Below are 25,072 nucleotides of genomic sequence, written 5' to 3'. Positions count from 1 at the left end.
CGGTTATACAAATTGTGTAGAAGTTACTTAATCTCGGCTTTTGTGATGTGTCTGAGCATAGACAAAAAAAGAGAGGTTGTTCAGATTAAATACAGATATTTCTGGACACAGATCTTCGTGTCCCATATGAGTTGAATTGTGTCCCTCCGAAAAGACATGTTGAAGTCCTAACCCCCAAGCAACCCAGAAGGTGATCTTATTTGGAAACAGGGTCTTTACAGAAGTAATCAAGTTAAAAATGAGGTCATCAGAGAGGGCCCTAATCCAATATGATTGGTGTCCTTATAAAAGAGGAAATTTGGACACAGACACAGATACACATAGAAGGAAGATAGTGTGAAGACACAGAGAAATCATCTACAACCCACTTAGAATTCATCTAAGACCACTAGAAGCTAGGAGAGAGGCATGGAGCAGTCTCCCTCAGAGCCCTCGGGAAGAACCGGCCCTGCCAAACCATGATGTCAGACTTCTAGCCTCCCAAATTAATACATTTCTGTTGTTTAAGCCATCGAATTTGTGGCACTTGGTTACAGAAGCCCCAGGAAACTAATACTGTAGTTTCTGTGGCCAATTGGACAGAATTTTGAAAATGAAATATACCACGGATTCTAGAATGCGTGTTCACTGTATGTGTTTTTTGGCGTGGGTCCAAGACCTTGATTAGTTATATTACTGTTATTTATCAAAGGTCTGTTCTGGCTGGGCTAAGCAGATGATCCTTGCAGTTGCTGAGTTCATCACTTAGAGTTGGAAAAAGCTAAAATACATTAAAATACATATGGATAAAATAAATACAATGCATAAAATACATTATCCTAATGTATATATTTTTCATGTCTTTAACCAGGGGTTGGAAACTGGCAACTGGCTTGTAAGTATTTTGTTTGGCCTACACAGTGTTTCGCTGTTGTTGTTGTTGTTTTAGGTTTTATTTTTAAGTAATCTCCACACCCAACATGGGGCTCAGATTCACAACCCCAAAATCAAGAGTTGCATGCTCTACTGACTGGGCCAGCCAGACACCCCAGTGTTTTAAAAACAGGAAACAATGTTCTTGTTCACCAGTATTTAAAGATCATACTTCTTACAGGGGCACCTGGGTGGCTCAGTCAGTTAAGTGTCTGACTTCAGCTCAGGTCATCTTACAGTTTGTGGGTTTGAGCCCCACATCATGCTCTGTGTTGACAGCTCAGAGCCTGGAGCCTGCTTCGGATTCTGTGTCTCTCTCTGTCTTTGCCCCTCTCCTGCTTGTGGTCTGTCTCTCTCTCTCTCAAAAATAAATAAAAACATGGGGCGCCTGGGTGGCGCAGTCGGTTAAGCGTCCGACTTCAGCCAGGTCACGATCTCGCGGTCCGTGAGTTCGAGCCCCGCGTCGGGCTCTGGGCTGATGGCTCGGAGCCTGGAGCCTGTTTCCGATTCTGTGTCTCCCTCTCTCCCTGACCCTCCCCTGTTCATGCTGTCTCTCTCTGTCCCAAAAATAAATAAACATTGAAAAAAAATTAAAAAAAAATAAATAAAAACATTAAACATTTTCAAAAAAAGGTAATATTTCTCATAAAAATTTCTGGATTTCTGTTTTCCTTTATTCTTGAACATGAGATTTGCATTTCCCCATGGTAATAGTTGGCTGAAGACTGGCTACTTCCCTTAGCCAGGCCAAGCACTTCCATCAGCTACATCACCACCAGCGCCACTTTGCTACAGGCAAAGAAGCAAGGGTGGCTGGAGTAGAGTGAAAAAGGAAAGTCATTGGAGTGCCCAGAGGTTCAGTAATAAGTCAGAATATGGCAGATCTTGAGGCCATGATAAGGACTCTGGATTTATTCCAAGTGAAGTGGGGAATTAATGAGGGGTTTTGAGCAAAAGAGTGACCTGATCTGAGATTTGAAATTAATCACACAGCTACTCTGCTGATATTAGAATGTAAGGGAAAAACATGAGAATGCAATGGTGGAAATGGTAAACCTGTTCAGAGGTTTTCTATAATGATCATGAGATGCCTTGGACCATAATGATAGCAAGGGAGGTGATGTTAAGTGGTGGAAACACTTGATGTCAACAGAATCACCTGATGAATTACATGTGTGATGTGGGAGAAAGAAGACTTTCTTTGGGTTTTTGGTCTGAGTAACTAGAGGGGTGAAGTTGCTATTTGAGATGAAGAAGCTGTAATAGGAATAAATTTCAGGGGGAAAATAGGGAGATCCATTTTGGACATGTTCACCTTGAGATGTATATAGGATGTTCAAAGGAAATGTTGAAAAAGCTGTTAGCCAGGAATCTGAAGTTTAGGGGACATGTCTGGCTAGCAATAAATCTTTCCTCTTCTGATCCAGTCTCATAACTTTTAATGTCATGTAGTACCATATAATGCTGCTGACTCCCAAGTGTTTATGATGGATTCAAGGCAGATTGTGGTAGTATGACTCTGCTGCCAGGGAAGGGAAAGGTGGGTATTTGAGTCAGCTTTGTCTCTGATCATAGAACAGGAATGGTTTTAGTCCCTGCGTTTGGGTCTCTGCTCATAAACTGAGGCTCATATGATTGTCAGTTTTACTGTTTTATATCTGGTAAGCTGTAGAGGCAAATTTGGATCAAGGTCTCAGGTCCACACCTGGGGTTCTTTTCTCCACTCCACCAGCCAGTCTTTGGCAAGGGTATCTTTCAAAGAACCACTCTCCTTGCTTTCTCAACCCTTTCTAGGCATTCAATTTCTCCCTTAGCTTCCCTGGGCCCACTTAATTTCAGCAGTAGGAATCTTAGTGCTGAGCTATTGAAATATGAGGGAAAATCCTCGACTAAGACTGTTAGGTTCCAGCTACTAGGTGTACTTTGCCCTTGGTCAAGTGATTCTTAACTTCCATCCAGGTTAACGTCCTCAGGAATTGTGGTTCTAGCAGCTTGAAACTTTTCCCTTTCCCAGTTCAGTTCAACTTCTGTTCTTTGAATGTGGCTGCAGGTCTGGGGAATCGTGGTCTAGCGAAGGGAGAAAAGGCATGCTCTCAGGCAGCTGTAACTAGGATGACACCCCCCAACATGCACGCCCAGCAAGTTCAGAGCTGGACTTAGGGCCAAGCTTTGTCCCCGGATCCTGCGCTTTCCTCCCTAGGCTTCCCGGAGAGCGGGGGGCTTCCGGCGGGCCCCCTCCTCCCGGGGGCGGGGCCTACCTCTCCCACTCCCGCCTCCCCGGCTGCGCGCGGCTGCGGGCCGCGGTCACGTGAGCGCGGCGCGGCGGGGGAGGGGCCCTGATTTCCGGGCGGCGGAAGGAGACGCGGCCGCGTGAGGACGAGGCGATTTGAAAACACGCTCCGGGAGCTAGAGGCTGAGGCCGGTGGCGCACGCCGTCGCCTCGTGGGCTTCTGTTCGGACGCTCCTCTCCTCTGTCTCCGCGCCCCGGTCCCGGCGGGCCTTCAGGTGAGCGGCCGCCGCCCGTCGGGCCGGGCCCTCCCGGGGCGTGGGACGGCGCGCGGGGCCGTCGCCCCCCGGTCCGCGGCCCAGGCGGGCCGGGCCGGCTGTGGCCGGTCTGCGCGTCCGGAGGCTGTCCCGCGGCGCCGCGGCGGAGCGGGGCCTGGGTGCGGAGCTGGGCTGTGCGGGGGCGGGGCACCCCGCGGGCGTTTGAAGCGCCTCAAGTGACTGGGCGGGTTCGCGCGGTTTCGCGTCCCGGAGACTTTTTAGGCCGGGGTGTGTAGGTTGGGCCCCACTTCCCCGACTGTGGCCCTGATCGCCGTCCGTGGGAGTAGAAGGCACGGTAGTTTTACATCCCGCCGGCTCTTCACTTGTGGGATGCTGGACCGAAGTGGGGCGGTGGGGATGAGTGGGCGTCTCCTACTCGGCCCCGTCGCCGTCCAGGTGTGGGGGTTTAGCAGTCTTGGCGGAGCAGAGTGGGTTCGGCGGCTGTCTGGAGGCGCCCCTGTGTGGGGCATTTACTTTCTGGGAAGTCTGGTGTCTCCGATTGTCCCCCTCAGGAGAGTTGGGAGGAACTCGTGAGAGTAAGGGGTTGGCGGGGAAATTACCAAAGGTCGACTGCAGTGTGCATTTTTATTTATCTATCTTTTGGAAAAGATGCTGGAAATTAAGGTGGTAGACAAAGTAGCTGAAATTCGATTAGGTCGAAATTCTGACACGCTGGAATCTTCCTTTTGTTGAAATTAGAAGACCTGCGACTGGAATGTATGAAATTCACTTCTAAAACTTTAGGGGCTCACCTGCGTAGGAGGTCCAGTGATGTGAGATTTCAACCCCTGACGCCTGAGTTTTCTAGCTACTATTCAGTGTTGGCTGCTGTAAAAGTGGCTTATTCAGAATATTTGCTGTGCTATGAAAATCTTTATTTTTGTTTTATTTACTTATTTTTAAAGATTTAATTTTATGTAATCTTCACACCCATGATGGGGCTTGAAATTGGAACCCTGAGATCCAGGATCCAGAGTTATATGCTCTACTGACTGAGCCAGCCAGGTGTCCTTGAAAATCTTTATTTAACTTATTTAAAAAAAAAAGTTTTTTAAAAAGTTTATTTACTTTGAGAGAGGGAGAGATAGCGTAAGCAGGTGTGGGGCCGAGAGAGAGAGAGAGAGAGAGAGAGAGAGAGAGAGAGAATGAGAATTTCAAGCAGACTCCCTGCTGATAGTGAAGCTTGAACTCACAAACCTGAGATCATTACCTAAGTGGAAATCAAGAGTCAGAGGCTTAACTGACTGGGCCACCCAGGCATCCCCTTTATTATTTTTTTAAGTTTATTTATTTTGAGAGAGAGAGAGACAGAATCCCAAGCATTCTCCGAGCTGCCAGTGTGAGCCCATTGTGGGACTTGATCCCATGAGCAGCCAAAATCCAGAGTCTGAGCTTAACTGACTGAGCCAGCCAGGTGCCCCTGAAAATCTTTATTATTTTATTTTATTTTATTTTATTTTATTTTATTTTATTTTATTTTATTTTATTTTATTTTATTTTATTTTTAAATTTTTTTTAACGTTTATTTATTTTTGAGACAGAGAGAGACAGAGCATGAACGGGGGAGGGTCAGAGAGAGAGAGGGAGACACAGAATCTGAAACAGGCTCCAGGCTCTGAGCTGTCAGCACAGAGCCCGACGTGGGGCTCGAACTCACGAACCTCGAGATCATGACCTGAGCCGAAGTCGGATGCTTAACCGACTGAGCCACCCAGGTGCCCCTGAAAATCTTTATTTTAATGTGAAAGTAACAAATTGGTAATAGGACTTTAAAAATTCCTAGTATATAAATGGTCTTTGTGTACCATGAAATAATATTATTAGCTTTAAAAGTCCAGGAAGGGCCATCAGCCCTCTTAGTTTCTAATAGGGAAATTACTGTGACTGATATAAAGTGATGCATAATATGGTATAAGCTTGACCGACTGTATGTTGGACACAGGTCAGGTAGTTAGTGGCTAAAGATAGCCCAGAGGATTGGTGAGTGGGGGTTAATTCATTTTTTGTCTCATACCGTTTATTTTCATCTCTAGTTCTAGCTAATAATAAAATTGTAGGGAAAGTTCACAAAGAGTGCTTGCTTAATTAAAAACTTTTTGTATTAAAAGAGGCCAGGTGAGGGGCACCTGGGTGGCTCAGTTATTTGAGCGCCCGACTTCAGCTCAGGTCATGATCTCTTGGTCCATGAGTTCAAGCCCCACTTTGGGCTCTGTGCTGACAGCCTGGAGCCTGCTTCGGATTTTGTTTCTCTCTCTCTGCCCCTCCCCACTTGTGCGTGTCCCCTCTCTCTCTCTCCCTCCCTCCCTCCTTCCCTCCCTCCCTCTCTGTCTCTCCCTCCCCTCCTTCTCCCCCTCAAAAAAGTAAATATTTAAAAAAAATTTTTTTTAAATAAAAAGGCCAGGTGAGTATTCTTTTTAGGTTTTGCTTATCTGTTTTTTAAAACTAGAATAACTAGAGGTGTGGGTGGGGTGAAAACTTGGAATTGGTATAAATGAAATAAGTTAAGGCATTTTGCCACTCAGGTTTCCAGTCCTCACCTTAATTCCAGTATGTGTAACATAAAGCTGATTTTGCAGAGCTCTGTTTTGTAAGTCCCTCTTCAACTCCCTAACACAGGACTGACAAATCTTTCTGAGGCTCATCTTTAATTTAGTGCCACCTTCCTCACTTGGTTTTGTGAGAATTGAATGCCAGTGTACATAATGTGTCTCATATTGTGCTTGATAATGTTCTGGTCCTAAGAGTTTGAGGAAAATGTACGTGTTGTTATACGTATTGAACAGTGCCAGGTGCAGTTCTCAGTGTTTTACAAATAGGAACTCATTTGCTCCTTATTAATCCTATTCTGTAACAGTTATATAAGGTAAGTATTATTATCATCATCCCTGTTTTGATAAAACAGATAAAAACTGAGGCACAGTTTTAACTACAGCTAGAAAGTGGCAGTCTGAATAAGAACTGAATCAGTCTGGCTCTAGAATCTGCTTTTAACCTATGTTGCCAAATCCTACCTAGCTTAAGGGGCTCTAATGTGGTAAAACCTTGCAATCATGTGAATTTGGATGTAATGTTATAGGGGATTGGCTTCTGGATTCCTGGAACTTGAGCTGCTTGGTCTTGCACAAGCCATTTTATTTCACAATAATGTAAACCTTCATTTTATTCACATTTTTTGTGAAGTCACATTGTTGTGACTTCTAAAAAAATTTCTGGACATAGCATAGTTATGATAGACGAGATGTTTTATTTCAGAGGTACTTACTTGTTCTAGTGGGTGTATAGTGGTGAGCAGAATTCATTATTTTTGTAGCATGTGGAAAAGTTTTCAAGAAGGGTTGAGCTGATTCCAGGTATAGGAGGCTATATTTTAGATAGATGTTAGCTTATGAGAAGATAAAGCTGGAGGGGAAGTTAGGAAGGACGTGAAATGTCAAGCTATGGAGTTTTTACTGTAAGGGAGTGGAGGAACAGCTGAAAACTCCTGAGCCAGATCTGTGTTTAGAAAGAGCTCTCTCGTGATTCTAGCAAATGGACTGGGGAGTAGACACTAGAAACGAGGCAAGCATACTGATGGGGAAACTAATAACAGTCTGGGGTAGAAGTAAAGGATTTAAGAGGTGGCCTGGGAATGGGTAGGAGGCACAGATCAGAATTTTTGTGTGGGAAGTTTTGGATGTAAACTGAAAGAATGATGAAGAGGGGGAAGTACAAAATGACATATTTGTGCCCAGGTTATGTATTACAACAGTGGCCTAGCTGGTCTTTGTTCCTTACTCCTCTGTTATACTATACTCCCTTTTATACGGCTTTTATTTCCTGGTTTGGATACTGTTTTCTGTTTAGTCTGAACCTATCCTGGTGTTCAAAATGCTGATACTTCATTTTTGCCCATAGCAGGCTTATTCTCTACCCCTGAATCATACAGTGTTTTCCTATCTCTGAATCTTACACATTTTTCAAGCACCAGTTTAGATTCATGAAACCTTTTCTGGCTGTTAAAGGCTGCGTTAGATAAAAACATTAGTCTTCAGACTTAGTTTTGTTTCATTAGTAGAGGTTCCTCAGGGACTTTGGGGGGCCAGGAACAGATATAAGGTATATTTAGCAATCTGTGTGCCACCCCCTCCCCCAGCCACCCACCCCAAACCTGGACCTGGTTATTTCAGAAGGTTTCCATTCCACAGCTAAAAATGCTTGACAGATTTGTGGCAGGGTTGTTGCCTTATTGTTGATGACTTCTCTTTATATGTGTCTTGACTAAGGTGTACCTGTTGGTAAAGGTATTCTCCATTTAATACTTTGATCCTTTGGCACAGTCACTGTTGGGCTTGATTCTTGATTAGCTTTGAAATAAATTTTAGAGTAATATAAATGTTGGAAAATACCTTCTTTATTCTTTTATAGGTTATTTTCTTTATCCATTTTTAAAATTCTTTTCATTATAGCACTCAAGAATGACTAAAAAAAGAAAACGCCAAGATGATTTTCAAAAAGTAAAACTAAAAGTGGGTAAAAAGAAACCCAAATTAGAAAATGCTACCGTTACAAACTTTAAAACGAAGACTATACATCTGCCTGAGCAACTCAAAGAAGATGGAACTCTTCCAACGAACAATAGAAAACTTAATATAAAGGTAAATCATAAATACTGTTTTGATAAAGTAAGATTTTTCTTTGAAATCATCTAGAATGTTTTTTGTGAAAAGTAGTATTGATTCTCAGGGTTTATTGACAGCTTAAGTTCGGAGTTTGTCCATTAATCAAATCTGAGTTGCCACTGCAGCTTTCCCATCTCCTCCAGAAAGACTTGCTCAACTAAATGCACAGTGATTTCTGTTATATACCTATTTGATGTGTTAATATATGATCTGGAAGAAATTCTGTTTAACTTTTCAATGTAACAAGTTTTTGATGTGACAATTTTCTAGCTGTTTTTATAGTTCATGAAGATCTTTTCTTACTGATTTTTTTTTTTTTTTTTTAAGAGAGAAAGTATACGAACTGGGGGGAGGGAGGGAGAATCTTAAGCAGGCTCCTCACCCAGTGCAGAGCCCGAAGATCTTGTCTTACTCATTTTGAACCCACATAACTTACAGGTTCTCAGTAAATGTGTGAAGTTAATTCAAGTTTGAGCAATAGTTTTGTTTAAAATTTTAACAGCTTTATTGAAATGTAATTTATGCATAATAAAATCAACCCATTTAAAGTGTGCAATTCTGTAACTTTTAATGTATTTATAGTTATGCTATTATCCCCACAATCTAATTTTAGAACAGTTTTATCATGCCAGAAAGAAACCCTATATCTATTACAGGTCACTCCCCATTCTTCTCCCCTAGCTCTAGGCAGCCATTAATCTGCTTTTTGTCTGTGTAGATATGCTTATTCTGGTCATTTCATATAAATGGAATAATATGATATGTGGTCTTTCGTTACTGGTCTTTTAGTTAATATGTTTTTGAGGTTCATCTGTGTTACAGTGTATCTGTGAGAACAGTACTTCATTTCTCTGTACTGTTGAATAGAGTTTCAGTGCATGGTTAATATCACATTTTATCACTCATCAGTCGATGGACATTTGGTTGCCACTTTTTGACTCCCATGTGTAAAGCTGTTATGAGCATTTGTGAACCAGTTTTTGTGAAGATCAACATTTTCTAGTTTTGCTTTTAAGTTCTGAAGTTAAATAAAATTGAAAAGGTACTTGAAGTTACTTTTTTTCCCCCACAGATGGTATAAAGTATTCCACAAATAAAATTGTCAAATGTTATACTCAGAATACACACATATCCTGAAAGACTATTTAAAATAAGGAGAATGCATTTGTTAAATTAAGAGTATATAAACGTACCTACCATATGTTTGGTACATAGTAGGTTTTTCAGTAGTGATGGTGATTGTTGTCACTTTAAATGATAGCCTACATGCAGGTTAATTTCAGAAAGAAGATTCTGACCAAGAGTTATGTAATGTTTTTATTAAGCTAAATATATTTTAAAGATAAAACAATCTTAGTAAAAGCTAAATAACATTTCAAAAATACTTACTGAAGTAGTTTCCTCAAGGAGAGTTAATTTATTAGCATAGTTTTAGTTAGCATGTTTACTTGAAAATGTTATAATATAGCTAAATCCTGTATTTTTATTTTTAGGATTTGCTGTCACAGATGCATCACTACAATGCTGGGGTTAAACAAAGTGCTCTTCTTGGACTTAAAGACCTTTTGTCTCAATACCCATTTATAATTGATGCACACCTTTCAAACATATTAAGTGAAGTGACTGCTGTGTTTACAGATAAAGATGCTAATGTACGATTAGCAGCAGTTCAACTTCTTCAATTCCTGGCCCCCAAAATACGAGCTGAACAAATTTCTCCATTTTTTCCTTTGGTAAGTGCCCATCTCTCTAGTGCCATGACTCACATTACTGAAGGAATTCAGGAGGACTCTTTAAAAGTTTTGGACATTCTGCTGGAACAGTACCCAGCCTTAATTACTGGCCGTAGCAGTATATTGCTTAAGAATTTTGTAGAACTTATTTCTCATCAGCAGCTGTCCAAAGGACTGGTAAATAGAGACAGATCCCAGTCCTGGATACTTTCTGTAAATCCTAATCGGAGACTCACTTCTCAGCAGTGGAGGCTGAAAGTCTTAGTGAGACTCAGTAAATTCCTTCAGGCCTTGGCAGATGGATCCAGTAGGTTGAGAGAAAGTGAAGGACTTCAGGAACAAAAAGAAAATCCCCATGCCACTAGCAACTCCATTTTTATCAACTGGAAGGAACATGCCAACGACCAGCAGCACATCCAGGTTTATGAAAATGGGGGTTCACAGCCAAATGTCAGTTCACAGTTCAGGCTACGGTAAGAAGGATTTCAGTTATGTCCACACTCAGTTTTCCTATATTGAATTTTAACTGCTGATCATTGATGGCTAATTGTGGGGAGACATGAAGTTGTCTTTTATAGTTTTCATATAGTTACTCATGATTTGATTTTATTTACTGATGGGAGGAGTCATCTGAAAGTATTAATTTGTTCATTTCTTACAAAGCCTAATGAGAAATAAAACTTGATGGTCTTTTTTGGCTTTGTCATCTTAGAATTTTATTTTCTTACTAGTCTTGATCAATGTAATTGTCAATTCAGGGAACTTCATTTTACTGGTACTTTACATTTAAGATTTAAATTAAACAGCGAGTGATATTTTTTAATCATTAATTTTTATTTTTCATTCTTACCTTTCCTTATTAGGTACCTGGTTGGAGGACTAAGCAGTGTGGATGAAGGCCTGTCATCTACTGAAAACTTGAAAGGATTTATTGAGATAATAATTCCATTGCTAATTGAATGCTGGATTGAAGCTGTGCCTCCACAGCTAGCTGCTTCTGTTGGAAATGGTATAGAAAGAGAACCTCTGCAGGTTATGCAGCAAGTTCTTAATATTATTTCCCTTCTGTGGAAACTCTCCAAACAACATGATGAAACTCATAAATTGGTGAGAACTTAATGGATTCTTTATTTTCTAAGTAATGCCTTTTATCATAAATGGGCAGGTTAGAAATTTACTAATTGATTGCTACTAATTGATTATGCATTTTCCAAAATAATTCTAGTGGTGTAACTATAAGCTTGTTTCTTATTTTAGCCCCAAAATGCAAGTTAAGATAGTCTTGTGAGATGATTCTGAAATTTGTTTGTTTATTTAAGACAGCACAAGTAGGAGAGAGGGGCAGAAAGATTTTTTTTTTGCGCGCACACGAGGGGTGGGGGGAGGGAGGGAGAATATCTTAAATAGGCTCCATGCTCAGCTTGATCCTGTGTGTGGCCCTGGGATCCTGACCTGAGCCGAAATCAAGAGGCAAGATGCTCAACTGACTGAGCCACTCGTGTGCCCCACTCTGAATATTTTTAATTTAAGTGAAATGTGTAACTGAATGAGCTTGTTTTCATTTGCTTTTATTAGATGTAATTACAGTAGTGTTACCATGTATTGTTTATGGCAGATTGATTACGTAGGAGCATTCTAGTTTCTGGAGGCCTCTTACGGGATTAAAAAAGTTGCTTATTAAGGAGTTTCTTCCAGTGTATGCCACATTGTCAATTTTAGCAGAAATGGACCACAGTGAAGATCTTATAACTAACCTACTGTGATTTAGAGAAGAAATTACTTACAGACTTGATTAGTGCATGCTGTTTTGTTTTCTCTTGGCAAGGGATATAAGATCAGAACACATTTCTAAAAGTCACCTTTCACTGTAGGTAAGCTGTAGTTCTAGGTATGGTCTGCGTGAAATTAACCTAAGATTCTAAGTTTTGTAGTAGTTTTTTACTAGAAAAGATGATAGTAAAGACGAGTTTCGTGATGATTTATCTGCTGTGTGGGGGAGAGTTGAATATTGGCAGCCTTTTTGAAGTGCTGTGGTATAGAGAATATAATGTATAGTCCATGGTGTAAGGAAGAACAAGATCTAAGATTAATTGGTATTAAATTAATATGATAGCACACTTAAAGGGCAGCTGCAGGAACAATACTTTAAAGCTTAAAGTATCTGGTTTATAGAATTTCTGCAAGGATTTTTGACTAGGCAGGTGTGAATCCTTGAAGTTGCCTGCATGTGTACAAAACTGACAAAGCAGTTTTTTGGTTTTGTTCAATTTTTATTTCAAGCTGGAATTTAGAATGAGTTAATAGACTCCATAAAATAAGATGAAGGATAAACTAAAAAGAGTAATCAATGATCCTGAAAAGCATTGTGGAATCATACTAAGGTGTGTGTTTCTTGTAAGAGCTTGCTCTAGCACTATTAACCCATTATCCATCATCTGTAGGGTTGTTACATGAATTGCTTTTTCAAATAGGATGGTATTTTATTGACTACAGTTTTGAGCCTGTCTCATGATTCATTGCATACATTGGCAAGAAATTGATCAGGGTTGGGGGTAGAGTGTATAATTTTATGAAAGCAGAGCTTACTGTCCTTTATGGCAATTAACCTATGGTGTAAGTTAGTGACTAACAATGCATACAGGTTTTTGGAAAAGCATGTTATTTGCATTCTTGAATGGATTTATCTGAAGCTGGGATAGAAAGTAAAAGTCACGATATCAACATAAACCTTAAGTACCAGTCTTTCCTTCATTTTTAGAAAACTAAGAAAAATTCTAAGCATTTTGGTGTTTGGTGACACACAGGCACTAATTGTTAATCCTTTAGTAATAGTGTTTGTAACCAGATAGAGTGGTAAGACCAAATGCAAATTCATTAATTATGCTAATTTTATATTATGCACTATTGTTCAGATAATACTGTGAAAAGATCTAAACACTGCTTTAATTTTATGGATATTTCAAGTTGTATGCCTTAGAACTATTCTGTGCTATTACAATACGACTGTTTATTAACAGTTCATTAACGTAGGACACTATATTCAGAAGACTGTTTTGTATAGATTGTTGAACGCTATGTAGAATACTGAACCGGAATACTATTTAAAATTCAAATAAATTGAAGAAAGTTTAATTCGAATAGAAATAGTATTTAAAAGCATACACTGGGGGCGCCTGGGTGGCGCAGTCGGTTAAGCGTCCGACTTCAGCCAGGTCACGATCTCGCGGTCCGGGAGTTCGAGCCCCGCGTCAGGCTCTGGGCTGATGGCTCGGAGCCTGGAGCCTGTTTCCGATTCTGTGTCTCCCTCTCTCTCTGCCCCTCCCCCGTTCATGCTCTGTCTCTCTCTGTCCCAAAAAAATAAATAAACGTTGAAAAAAAAAAAATTAAAAGCATACACTGGTAGAATTCTCTAATTTACCTTGGCAAATTGGTTATGTTGAATTGTAATAACTGGATAAGATAAGATCTATTATTTTGTTAAAAAAATTTTTTTTAATGTTTATTTTTGAGAGAAAGAGCATGAGCGGGGGAGGGGCAGAGAGGGAGACACAGAATCTGAAGCAGGCTCCAGGCTCTGAGCTATCAGCACAGAGCCCGGTGGGGAGCTTGAACCCATGGACCACAAGATCGTGACATGAGCTGAAGTCAGAGCTTAACTGACTGAGCCATTCCAGGTGCCCCAAGATTCATTATTTTAGAGACAAAGCATGAATATGTATGCGAGCTGTACAAGGTGACATTAAAATGCATTAATTTATTTTTTGTTACCATTATGTTTGTCTCACTCATCTTCAGTTATAGCTTAGTAGTTAAGATACTGGATAACCTATAACAGCTCAAACTTTAAATTTTTTTTTTTTTTCAATGTTTATTTTTCTTGGGACAGAGAGAGACAGAGCATGAACGGGGGAGGGGCAGAGAGAGAGGGAGACACAGAATCGGAAACAGGCTCCAGGCTCCGAGCCATCAGCCCAGAGCCCGACGCGGGGCTCGAACTCACGGACCGCGAGATCGTGACCTGGCTGAAGTCGGACGCTTAACCGACTGCGCCACCCAGGCGCCCCTAACAGCTCAAACTTTAAAAGAGGAATGAAATGGCATTCCTTGGTCTTAAATGCAAATTGTGTCCCACAACCTAAATTGTAGCTCTTTTCTCTCAGAAAATGTGAAGGTCTTCTGGAGCACCTGGGTGGTTCAGTTGGTTTAGCATCTGACTCTTGATTTCGGCTCAGGTCATGATCCTAGGGTCATGAGATCGAGCCCCGCATTGGGCTCCATGTTGAGCGTGGAGCCTGCTTAAGATTCTTTATCTTTCCCTCTGCCCTTCTACCCTGCTTGTGCGTGTACTGGCTTGCTCTATAAAATTAAAGAAAAGGCGGGGGAGAGGGGGCACCTGGGTGGCTCAGTTGGCTGAGGATCCTTCTTTGGTTCAGGTCATGATCTCACGGTTCGTGGGTTCGAACCCCATGTCGGGCTCTGTGCTGACAGCTCAGAGCCAGGAGCCTGCTTTGGATTCTGTGTCTTCCTGTCTCTCTGCCCCTCCCCTACTCACGCTCTGACTCTCACTCAAAAATAAATATACATTAAAAAAAATTTAACAGAAAAAATGTATAGGGCTTCTATTGATAAATTGGCATCTAGATTAGGTGCAGCCTTGGGACACTTGCTTGCTTTTAGGTTTTGCTAAATGTGTTTATTTGCTGCATAGTTGAGAAACTTCATTTTAATCCAGGTTTTATTATTTATTAAAGTTTATTTATTTAGAGACAGTGTGCACACATGCATGAGCAGGGAAAGGGCAGAGTGAGAGGGAGAGAGAGAATCCCAATCAGACTCCATGCTCAGCATGGAGCCTGACATGGGGCTTGACTGTGAGATCGTGTCCTGAGCTGAAATCACAAATCGGATGTTCAACCAGCTGAGCCACCCAGGTGCCCCATAGCTTTGTATTTTAATGCTTGCTATTTTTAGTTTATATACTTCATTGCCCACGTCTTTTTTCCCATGAAGATTGGAATTTTACAACGTGATGCAATTATGCATCAGGATTTGTTGAGCATCTATAAATATGGCTGTGTAAGTTAATTAAGATTCAGTTCCTCAGTCACACTGATGCATTTCAAGTGCTCAATAGCTACATGTGGCTAGTGGCTGTGGTATTAGAAAACACAGATGAGTAATAATTCCATCACTGCAGAAAGGTCTGTTGAATAATGTTGCTGTACAGAGTCTCAGGTGTTGTTCTAGGCTCGGGGAATATAGAGATGAACATGACTGACAAGGTTGCTTGCCCTCCCAGTACTTAACTTTTGGTGGGATTGGTGGATGGTAAACAAATATATACTGTCAATACTAAGAAGAAAGATGAAAGTAAAGCAGGGTAAAGAGAACATGTGCTGGAACAGAGTGAGTGGGAGCTGTATTATTATTATTATTATTATTATTATTATGAAGGTTACTTATTTATTTTGAGAGTGAGAGAAAGAAAGAATCCCAAGGCTATGCACTGTCAGTATAGAGCCCAATGCGGGGCAAACTCATGAACTGTGAGATGACCTGAGCTGAAATCAAGAGTCAGAGGCTTAACAACTGGGCCACCCAGGTGCCTCAAGGGGGAGCTATTCTAAATAGATAGTCAGGAAACGCTTTCATGGCTTTTAAATGTCACTGAATAAAGTTAAAGGAGCAAGTCTTAGACCTGTGGGAAGAACCTTCCAGGCATAGGGAACAGCAAGTGCAAAGCCCCTGAAGTGAGAACCAATTTGGCATATCTGAGGAATGACAGGAAAGCCTGTGCAAGTGAGGTACTAACAGAATGGTAGAAGATAAGGGAAAAAAGTGACAGTGGCCAGATCATGTAGCACCCTATTGTCCATGGTAAGAAGTTTGGATTTTAACCCAAGTGTGGTGAAAAGACATTGGAGAATTTTCAACAGGGAAGTGGCATGATCTGAATTATGTTTATTTAACTTTAATATGATGAATTGGTACATAGAACACTAGTGAACTTCTCTGTGATCAGCATCCAGGTCTAGCAAAACTGTGGAACCCAAACTCACACCATCTTTCCTATGAATGACCAGTCCTGCCCTACATACATACTTACTCCCTTTCTTCTTTCCTGTGTTATTTGGAAGTATGGTTTATGCTTTAAAAGGTCACCGTAGGGGCGCCTGGGTGGCTCAGTCTCTTAAGCATCCGACTTCAGCTCAGGTCATGTTCTTGCAGTCTGTGGGTTCGAGCCCCACATCAGGCTCTGTGCTGACAGCTCAGAGCCTCGAGCCTGCTTCGGATTCTGTGTCTCCCTCTCTCTCTGGCCCTGCCCTGCTTGCATTCTGTCTCTCTCTCAAAAATAAACATTTCTTTAAAAAAATAAAAAGATCACCCTGGCTACTATGTAGAGAATTGACTTTTGAGAAGGGCAAGAGGAAAAGTAGGGAGACCAGTTGGGAGGCTATTGCAGTAATCTTGGTAAGAGTGGTGGATTAGAATAGAATGGTAGCTAGAGTTGAAGTGATGAGAAGCAGCTGGGTTCTGATAAAGTCAGTGGGACTGCTGATGTGTATAGTGAAGGAAAGAGGAGCAAGAATGGTGCCTGCGTTATGATCCAAATGGCAGTGTGACTGCCGGTGGGGAGATCAGTTTATTCATGTTAAATTTAACATGCCTGTTAGAAGTTCAAGAAGACATGTTGAGCATACAGTGATAAATTAGCACAAAGAGAAGACTACAGTAAAGGATACTAAGGAGCTGTAGGGTAACCAGCTAGTCCTACATCCCAAGAAACCTTTTAGTCCCTGGAAAAATGGAATGATTGGTTCTCTGGATAGGAGAAAATAAGAGTGTTGTAATTTGGAAAAAGTGTTTCAGGTAGGAGAGAAAGATTCATGAGTACTGCAAGAACTTTAGAGAATTGCATTGCTTTTTGACAAATATTTTTAATGGGAAATAATAGAATTGCTGGGAAATAGAGTTATTGTGTAACGGAACACTAGTACAAAGACTTTCTGGTATATTTTACAAATATTGCACTAGTGGTTCAAATTCAGAATTTTCTTAATTAGTTTCTCCCTTTTTCTTTTAAACAGTAAATAAAATACAAGTAATGATAATTATTAAACACCAGAAAGATCTGTGGGTGACATTTGGGTGCTGTAATTTATTTTGATTTTAAAATTTATTTGTATCTTCTGTCATAAGCAAAAGATGTATTATAATGGTAAATATATAGTTGAATATTAATAAGTGGTCCCATTTCTGCTTAAAGTTTAATTAGTTATTTTAAATTGTTTCTTGTAGATTTTCTAATTTTTATTTATTTTAATAGGAGTCGTGGCTTCGAAAGAATTATCTTATTGATTTCAAACACCATTTTATGAGTCATTTTCCGTATGCCTTAAAAGAAATAACCAAGCACAAAAGGAAAGAGACAAATAAAAGGTATTGTGATTCCTTCCACTGTATAGACTTGAAAAAGTTTTTAACCTGAAATTACCAGAAGATAATTAGCCTTAAACTGAAACGTTCTAAACTGTGAGGGGTTTGTATCTAAATTTTGTGAGATAAAAGTAAAAGTAGCAGTAGCATGGCTGATCTTGAATAAGTAAGTCACTTTAAGCCTTGAGACTTCCGTTTCTTTTAATGTTTAAAAATCTAAAGTGAATATTTTTCACAGAGTAGCAAGTTATATAAATAAGAATATAATAAAATTTGTTGAGGGGCTGATTTATTTGGGAAAGAGGTACTATGTAATCCCTAAGCAAGAAAGTATCTTAAAGGTCATGTAGTTGTGTCATTTATATATGAGGAAACTGGTAATGAAACTATTATCAGTATCAGGAAGAAGGATAATTGGAGAGAAATAACTTTCTAAAACAGAATTTATGGATTAGAAGATGGAATTTAAAATTGTAAGCCTGAAAACGGTTTAAATGTTCACCTCAAGTGAGAGCAAGTAAGCGTAGAAACAAGTTATCTAATAAAATTTGAGAAGCAGGTGCAAGCTAGAACCCCAAAAGTGGCAGTTCCTCAAATGAGTAAATGCCTGAAGGGGTCTTAGTCTGTCAGATGATTGTTGTATTTGTCAAAGGGAAGAAACTACCTGGAGAATCAATGAGGCTCTTTGAGCAGGGTTTAGAGGATATGCTTAGAAGTGACAAGGCTGTTGGAGGCCGATAAGGTTTTCATTTCTTCATTAAATATTTTGGTTGCTTACTATAAAAGTATCATAATAGAGATCATCAGATGTTTTCTTGTTCTAAGCAATTCATAAAGTTGTTTAAATCAGTCAAAATACAAAATTGGTAAAAATATGTCGGGGAAGAGTTAGGAGACAGAAACCACTCTAGTGATTTTAACAGCATTTAAAAAAAAAAATTTAGTGCACTCAAACAGGGGAGGGGCAGGGGTGGTGCAGAGGATCCAAAGGGGGCTCTGTGCTGATAGCAGTGAGACTGCTGTGGGGCTCAAACTCAGAAACCGTGAGATTGTGACCTGAGCTGAAGTTGGACGTTGAACTGACTGAACTACCCAGGTGCCCCAAAGAACTGAAAAGGCAAAAGAAAACATAATATGGAGATAGCCACTCAGGAAAGTAGGTACTATCTCTAGAAGTGGGAGAAAGAAGAGAGCAAGAAGCTTGGAGGAAATGCTTTTTGGCACCAAAACTCTGACCCCTGGGAAAGTGGTTTTTCCTTAGTGGGCATGAATGTTTTTGAGATCTGAAGAGGGGCCTCGAGCTGGGGCTCAAAACTTTGCTAAGGGAATTTTGGCTGGCTGGTGCTTCTTCGGGTCATGATGATGCTGGTTTTGTGTCACAAAAACTGCAAACTGGATTCAACTGTGGCTACTAGAATAAACTGCTTCTGGCCTGAGGAAGAGTTGTTGAGTTGAATTGGCAGCAAAAGGAACCAAAAACAGGACTGGGAAGCAAACAGAAAGGAGAGTATATCCCATCTTTCTCCTACAGCTTTCTAGTCTCTTACTAGGACCCCTTCATTGGCAGAGCTTAACAAGAAGCCAGCTGCAAAGGAAAAATGTGGCCTAGAGTCCCAGCTGTAGGATGACAAAGCAGAGTATAGAAGGGTGGGTTTGAAGCTTAAAAACAATAGTCCAGTAACTGGCAGGAGGAAAATTGAATTGTATGTAGCAGAAGGCAGTTTATTTAAGGGTTATTAGAATTGTATAATTAACAAGCGCTATAGGAATTTATAAGAAGAGAAAGATCCTTGATGGGATGAACAGATAAAGCTATATTGAAGAGTAGTATTTGAGCATGGATATGACTTTAGCAGGCATAAATGAAGCAAGGGATGAGAGATTATACTAACTAGAAGAGGTAGCATGTAAGAAAACCATAGGATTAGGTAATGGAGAGCATGGGACAGATCTGGGTCAAATCTGATTTCTGCTGTTTACCAGCCTTGATGCTGAGAGACGTTCCTTGTCTGTGAAATTTAGTGCCAAAGGGTCAAAGCTGAAAGATAAATGAAGACTTTTGGTTGGATCAGAACTACCTCTTTGGAAGATTAATTTAGTGAGTTTCTGGAGTTGGAGGGGACAGTCAAATAGGTAGCTACTTTCTTGAGTAAGGTATTAGGTTCCCCACCTCCCATCCCTCAACAAACATGATTTTTTATTAGAGCAAAACTTTTAAATCTGGTCCATGGATAAGCTTCAGAAAGTCCTAGAACTCTTGAAGAGTTTTATGTGTGTGTATTTTTCTTGATAAGAGCTTCCATACATAATTTTCATCAAAATGAGATTAAGTAGTGGTTAGGAAGTTTGGCATTTAGTAGACCATTAAATGCAAGTAAATTATCCAAGAGTGTGTGGGTGTGCTGTCATTATTCAAAACATTTATTGAACACTTAACATGTGGAAGGCAGTTACTGTACTGTGTGCTGAGCATTTTGAGGTAAAGGGGTGATGCTTTGGAGTACAAGCTAATGGGGGAGATGTTTATTTCTGATTGTTTAATCTGTGACCAACTGTGATAAAGTTAAGGAACAGTTTAGGGTAATATGAGAGTATGTAATAAGGAGCTTGTCCTGATCTTTTAAGAGGGAATAGAATTGTAGGGAAGGCTGCCCTGATGAAGTGATTTGTACCAAGATATAAAAGGTAAAAAGGGGTTAACTTTATGAAGATGTTGAGGTAATGAAATTGTGGAATTTTTTAAAAAGATTTTATTTTATTAAAAAAAAAATTGTAACATCTATTTTAGAGAGACAGAGAGCGCGAGCAGGGGAGGGGCAGAGAGAGAGGGAGACACAGGATCTGAAGCAAGCTCCAGGCTCTGAACTGGAGCCTGATGCGGGGCTTGAACTCATGAACTGTGAGATCATGCCCTGTGTTGAAGTCGTACGCTTAACCGACTGAGCTACCCAGGTGCCCCCATGTGGAATTTTGAAAATTAAATTGAATTTTATTTCATTACAGTAAGTGTACTCTTTAATCCGCATCCCCTATTTAACCCATACCTCTACCCAACTCCTCACTGGGAACCATCAGTTTGTTCTCTATAGTTAAGAGTCTGTTTCTTGGTTTTTCTCTCCCTCCTTTTTTTTTTTTTTTTGTTTTGTTGTTCTTTTTTGTTTTTTGAATTTCCCGTAAGTTTCCACATTTGAGTGAAGTCATATGGTATTTGTCTTTCTCTGACCTATTTCGCTTAGCACTGTCCTCTTCAGGTCCATCCATGTTGTTGCAAATGGCAAGATTTCATTCTTTTTTATGGCTAAATATTCGTGTGTGTGTGTGTGTGTGTATGTACAAACATAATGCAGTACCTTCTTTATCCATTCATCTTTCGATGGATACTTGGACTGCTTCCATAGTATGGCTATTATAAGTAATGCTGCAATAAACATGTGTACATGTATCCCTTTGAATTAATGTTTTTGTATTTTTGGGTAGATACCCAGTAGTGTGATTCTTGGATCATAGGGTAGTTCTATTTTTAACTTTTGTTTTAAAAATTTTTTTTTTTTCAACGTTTTTTATTTATTTTTGGGACAGAGAGAGACAGAGCATGAACGGGGGAGGGGCAGAGAGAGAGGGAGACACAGAATCGGAAACAGGCTCCAGGCTCTGAGCCATCAGCCCAGAGCCTGACGCGGGGCTCGAACTCCCGGACCGCGAGATCGTGACCTGGCTGAAGTCGGACACTTAGCCAACTGCGCCACCCAGGCGCCCCTAACTTTTGTTTTTAAGTAGGCTTCACACCCAATGTGGAGCCCAACGTGGGGCTTGAACTCACAACCCCAAGATCAAGACCTGAGCTGAGATCAAGAGTCTGACACTGACTGAGCCCACCCAGGCACCCCTGTTTTTAATTTTTTGAGGAACCTCCATGCTGTTTTCCACAATGGCTATACCAATTTGCATTCCCATCAGCAGTGCATGAGTGTTCCTTTTTCTTCACATCCTTGCAGCACTTGTGTCTTCTGTTTTTGATTTTAGCCATTCTGACAGGTGGGAAGTGATACCACATTGTAGTTTTGATTTGCGTTTCCTTGATCACGAGTGATGTTGAGCATCTTTTCATGTGTCTGTTGGCCATTGGCCATCTGTATGTCGTCTTTGGAGAAATGTCAGTTCACATGTTCTTGTTTTAAATTGGATTATTTGTTTTTTAGGTATTGGGTTGTGTCAGTCTTTTATATATTTTAGCTACTAACCCTTTATTGGATATGTCATTTGCAAATATTTTCTCCCATTCTGTAGGGTGGTATTATTTAGTTTTGATGATTGTTTCCTCTCTGTGCAGAAGTCTTTTATTTTGATGAAGTCCTAGTAGTTTACTTTTGTTTTTATTTCCCTTGTCTCAGGAGAACTATCTAGAAAAATGTTGCTATGGCCAGTGTCAGATTATTGCCTGTGCTCTTGTCAAGGATTTTTATGGTTTGAGGTCTCACATTTAGGTCTTGAATACATTTTGAATTTGTTTTTGTATATAGTATGAGAAAGTGGTCCATTTTCATTCTTTTTTGTGTGTAGCTGTCCAGTTTTCCCAACACCATTTGTTGATACATTTTTCCGTTGTATATTCATTTCTCCTTTGTCCAAGATTAATTGACCATATAATAGTAGGTTTATTTCTGGACTTTCTATCCTACCCCTGTCTGATCTACATGTCTATGCCAGTAGCATATGTTTTAATTGCCACCACTTTGTAATATAACTTGAAATCTGGAATTGTGATACCTCCAGTTTTGTTTTCCTTTTTCATGATTGATTTGGCTATTGAGGGCTTTTGTGGTTCTATACACATTTTAGGATTGTTCTGTGAAAAATGCTGTTGGCATTTTGATAGGGGTTGCATTAAATGTATAGATTGATTTTGGGTAATATAGACATTTTAACAATATTTATTCTTCCAACCCATGAGCATGGAATGTTTTTCCATTTGTTTGTGTCATCTTCATTTTCTTTCATCAGTTTTTAAAAATTTTTCAGAGTGTAGGTTGTTCACCTCTGGTTAAGTTTATTCCTAGATCTTTTATTGTTTTTGGTGCATTTGTAAATGGGATTGTTGTCTTAATTTCACTTTTTGCTTGTTTCATTATTAGTGTATAAGAATGCAACAGATTTTTGTACATTGATTTTGTATCCTGTGACGTTACTGAATTCATTTATCAGTTCTAGTATTTTGGTGGAGAATTTTGGGTTTTCTGTGTATAGTCTCCTGTTATCTGTAAATAGAGTTTTACTTCTTCCTTACCAATTTGGATGCCTTTTATTTCTTTATGTTGCTAATTGCTGGGACTTCCAACATTATGTTGAATAAACGTGGTGAGAATGGACGTCCTTGTCTTGTTCCTGACCTCAAGGGAAAAGCTCTCAGTTTTTCACCACTGAGTAAGATGTTGGCTGTGGGTTTTATTATATTGAGCTATGTTCCTTCTAGACCTACTCTGCAAAGGGTTTTTATCATGAATGGATGCTGTACTTTGTCAAATGCTTTTTTGCATCTGTGGGACAGAATGCATCATCTATATGGTTTGTATTCTTTTTCTTACTGATGTAATGTATCACATTGATTGTTTTGCGAATATTATTTTTTTGATGTTTATTTTTGAGATAGATCCTGAGTAGGGGAGGGACAGAGAGAGGGAGACACAAAATCCAAAGCAGGTTCGAACCCATGAACCAGGAGATATGACCTGAGTTGAAGTCTGACACTGAAACCAACTGAGCCACCCAGGCGCCCTGTTTTGCAAATATTAAGCCACCTTTGCATCCTAGAAGTAAATCCCACTTGATCATAGTATATGCTTTTTTAAATATATTGTTGGATTTGGTTTGCTAATATTTTGTTGAGGATATTTGCATCTGTAAGAGATAATGGCCTGTAGTTCTCTTTTTTGTGTCTTTATCTGGTTTTGGTATCAGGGTGGTAATTGGCCTCATTGAATGAATTTGGAAGTTTACCTTTTTTATTTTTTGTAATAGTTGGAGAAGGAGTATTAACTCTTCTCTAAATGTTTGCTAGAATCTGTCTGTGAAGCCGTCTGGTTCTGGACTTTTGTTTGTTGGGAGTTTTTTGATTACTGATTCAGTTTCATTGCTGGTAATTGATGTGATCAGATTTTCTATTTCTTCCTGCTTTAGTTTTGGTAGGTTATGTTTCTAGGAATTTATCCATTTCTTCCAAGTTGTCCAATTTGTTGGCATAGATATTTTCATAATATCCTGTTACAGTTGTTTGTATTTCTAGGGTGTTGGTTATTATTTCTCCTTTTTCATTATTTTTCATTAATTGCATTTGGGTCTTTCTCTCCCTCTCTTAGGTATTTATTTTATTTTTTAATTTTTCTTTATTTAGTTTTTTGTTGAGTCTTGCTAGAGGTTTATCAGTTTTTGTTGATAGAAGAACCAGTTTCTGGTTTCATTGATATGTTCAATTATTTTTTCTAAATTTCTGTATCATTTCTGCTCTAATCTTTTATTATTTTTTTCCTTTTGATGGCTTTGGGTTTTGTTCTTTTTGTGGCTTCTTTAGGTGTAAGGTTAGTTTGCTTATTTGAGGTTTTATTGAGGTTTTTTATTTTTTACATTTATTTATTTTTGAGAGACAGAGACAGACAGCATGAGCAGGGGAGGGGCAGAGAGAGGGAGGGAGACACAGAATCAGAAGCAGGCTTCAGGCTCCCTGGTGTCAGCTCAGAGCCCAATGCGGGGCTTGAACCCACGAACCATGGGATCATGACCTGAGCCGAAGTCGGACGCTTAACCGACTGAGCCACCCAGGCGCCCCTTGAGGCTTTTCTTCTTGAGGTAGACCTGTGTTACTATAAACTTCTTTCTTAAAATTTTTTTTAAACCATTTGAAAGAAATTTTTTTAATGCCTGTTAATTTTTTGAGAGAGAGAATATGAGTGGGGGAAGGGGCAGAGAGAGAGGGCAACACATGAAGCAGGCTCCAGGCTCTGAGCTGTCAGCGCAGAGCCCAATGTGGGGCTTGAACTCACGATCCACGTGATTATGACCTGAGCCCAAGTCAGATGCTTAACCAACTGAGCCATCTATATAAACTTCTTTCTTAAACCACTTTGCTACAGCCCAAAGATTTTGGACTGTTGTGTTTTCATTTTCATGTAATTTTTGATGTTCTCTGATTTCTTGGTTGACCCATTCATTGTTTAATGGCATGTTATTTAACTTAACCTCCATGTATTTGTGCTCTTTTCAGATTTTTTTCTTGTGGTTTAGTTGTAGTTTGATGGCATTGTGGTCAGAAAAGATGTATATAGAACATTGATTTTTTTTTTTTTTTTTAATTTGTTGAGACTTGTTTTGTGGCCTAATACGTGATCTATTCTGGAAAATGTTCTGTGTGCACTTGAAAAGAATTTGTACTCTGCTGTTTTAAAAAAAATCTTTCTTTCAACGTTTTTTATTTATTTTTGGGACAGAGAGAGACAGAGCATGAACGGGGGAGGGGCAGAGAGAGAGGGAGACACAGAATCGGAAACAGGCTCCAGGCTCCGAGCCATCAGCCCAGAGCCTGACGGACTGAGAGATCGTGACCTGGCTGAAGTCGGACGCTTAACCGACTGTGCCACCCAGGCGCCCCTGTACTCTGCTGTTTTAAGATAAAATGTTCTGAATATGTTCAATCCATGTGGTCCAGGATTTCATTCAAAGCCACTATTTCTTTGTTGATTTTCTGTTTGGATGACCTGTCCATTGATATAAGTGGACTTTTAAAGTCCCCTATTATTA

The 25,072-nt window shown here is 39.8% G+C and overlaps 1 protein-coding gene across 1 annotated transcript in view; it reads left to right on the top strand.

Annotated features, from left to right (window-relative positions):
- The first annotated feature begins 3,287 nt into the window (after nt 1-3,287).
- The window catches only part of TEX10 (testis expressed 10), a 62,362-nt gene continuing 40,577 nt past the window's right edge, over nt 3,288-25,072 (top strand). Inside the window, exons 1-5 of the mRNA XM_047067024.1 lie at nt 3,288-3,417; nt 7,902-8,090; nt 9,608-10,320; nt 10,711-10,954; nt 17,175-17,287. Of these exons, the coding sequence (XP_046922980.1) occupies nt 7,911-8,090; nt 9,608-10,320; nt 10,711-10,954; nt 17,175-17,287 (1,250 nt within the window). The 5' untranslated portion in view covers nt 3,288-3,417; nt 7,902-7,910. The remainder of the gene's footprint in view (nt 3,418-7,901; nt 8,091-9,607; nt 10,321-10,710; nt 10,955-17,174; nt 17,288-25,072) is intronic.

This window comes from Lynx rufus, unplaced genomic scaffold (assembly GCF_022079265.1).
Source record: "Lynx rufus isolate CCGP_SWC_20201006 ecotype Redwood Valley unplaced genomic scaffold, mLynRuf1.p SCAF_10, whole genome shotgun sequence".
Classification (NCBI taxonomy): Eukaryota; Metazoa; Chordata; class Mammalia; order Carnivora; family Felidae; genus Lynx; species Lynx rufus.
This window is presented reverse-complemented; position numbering and strand designations above follow the sequence as displayed.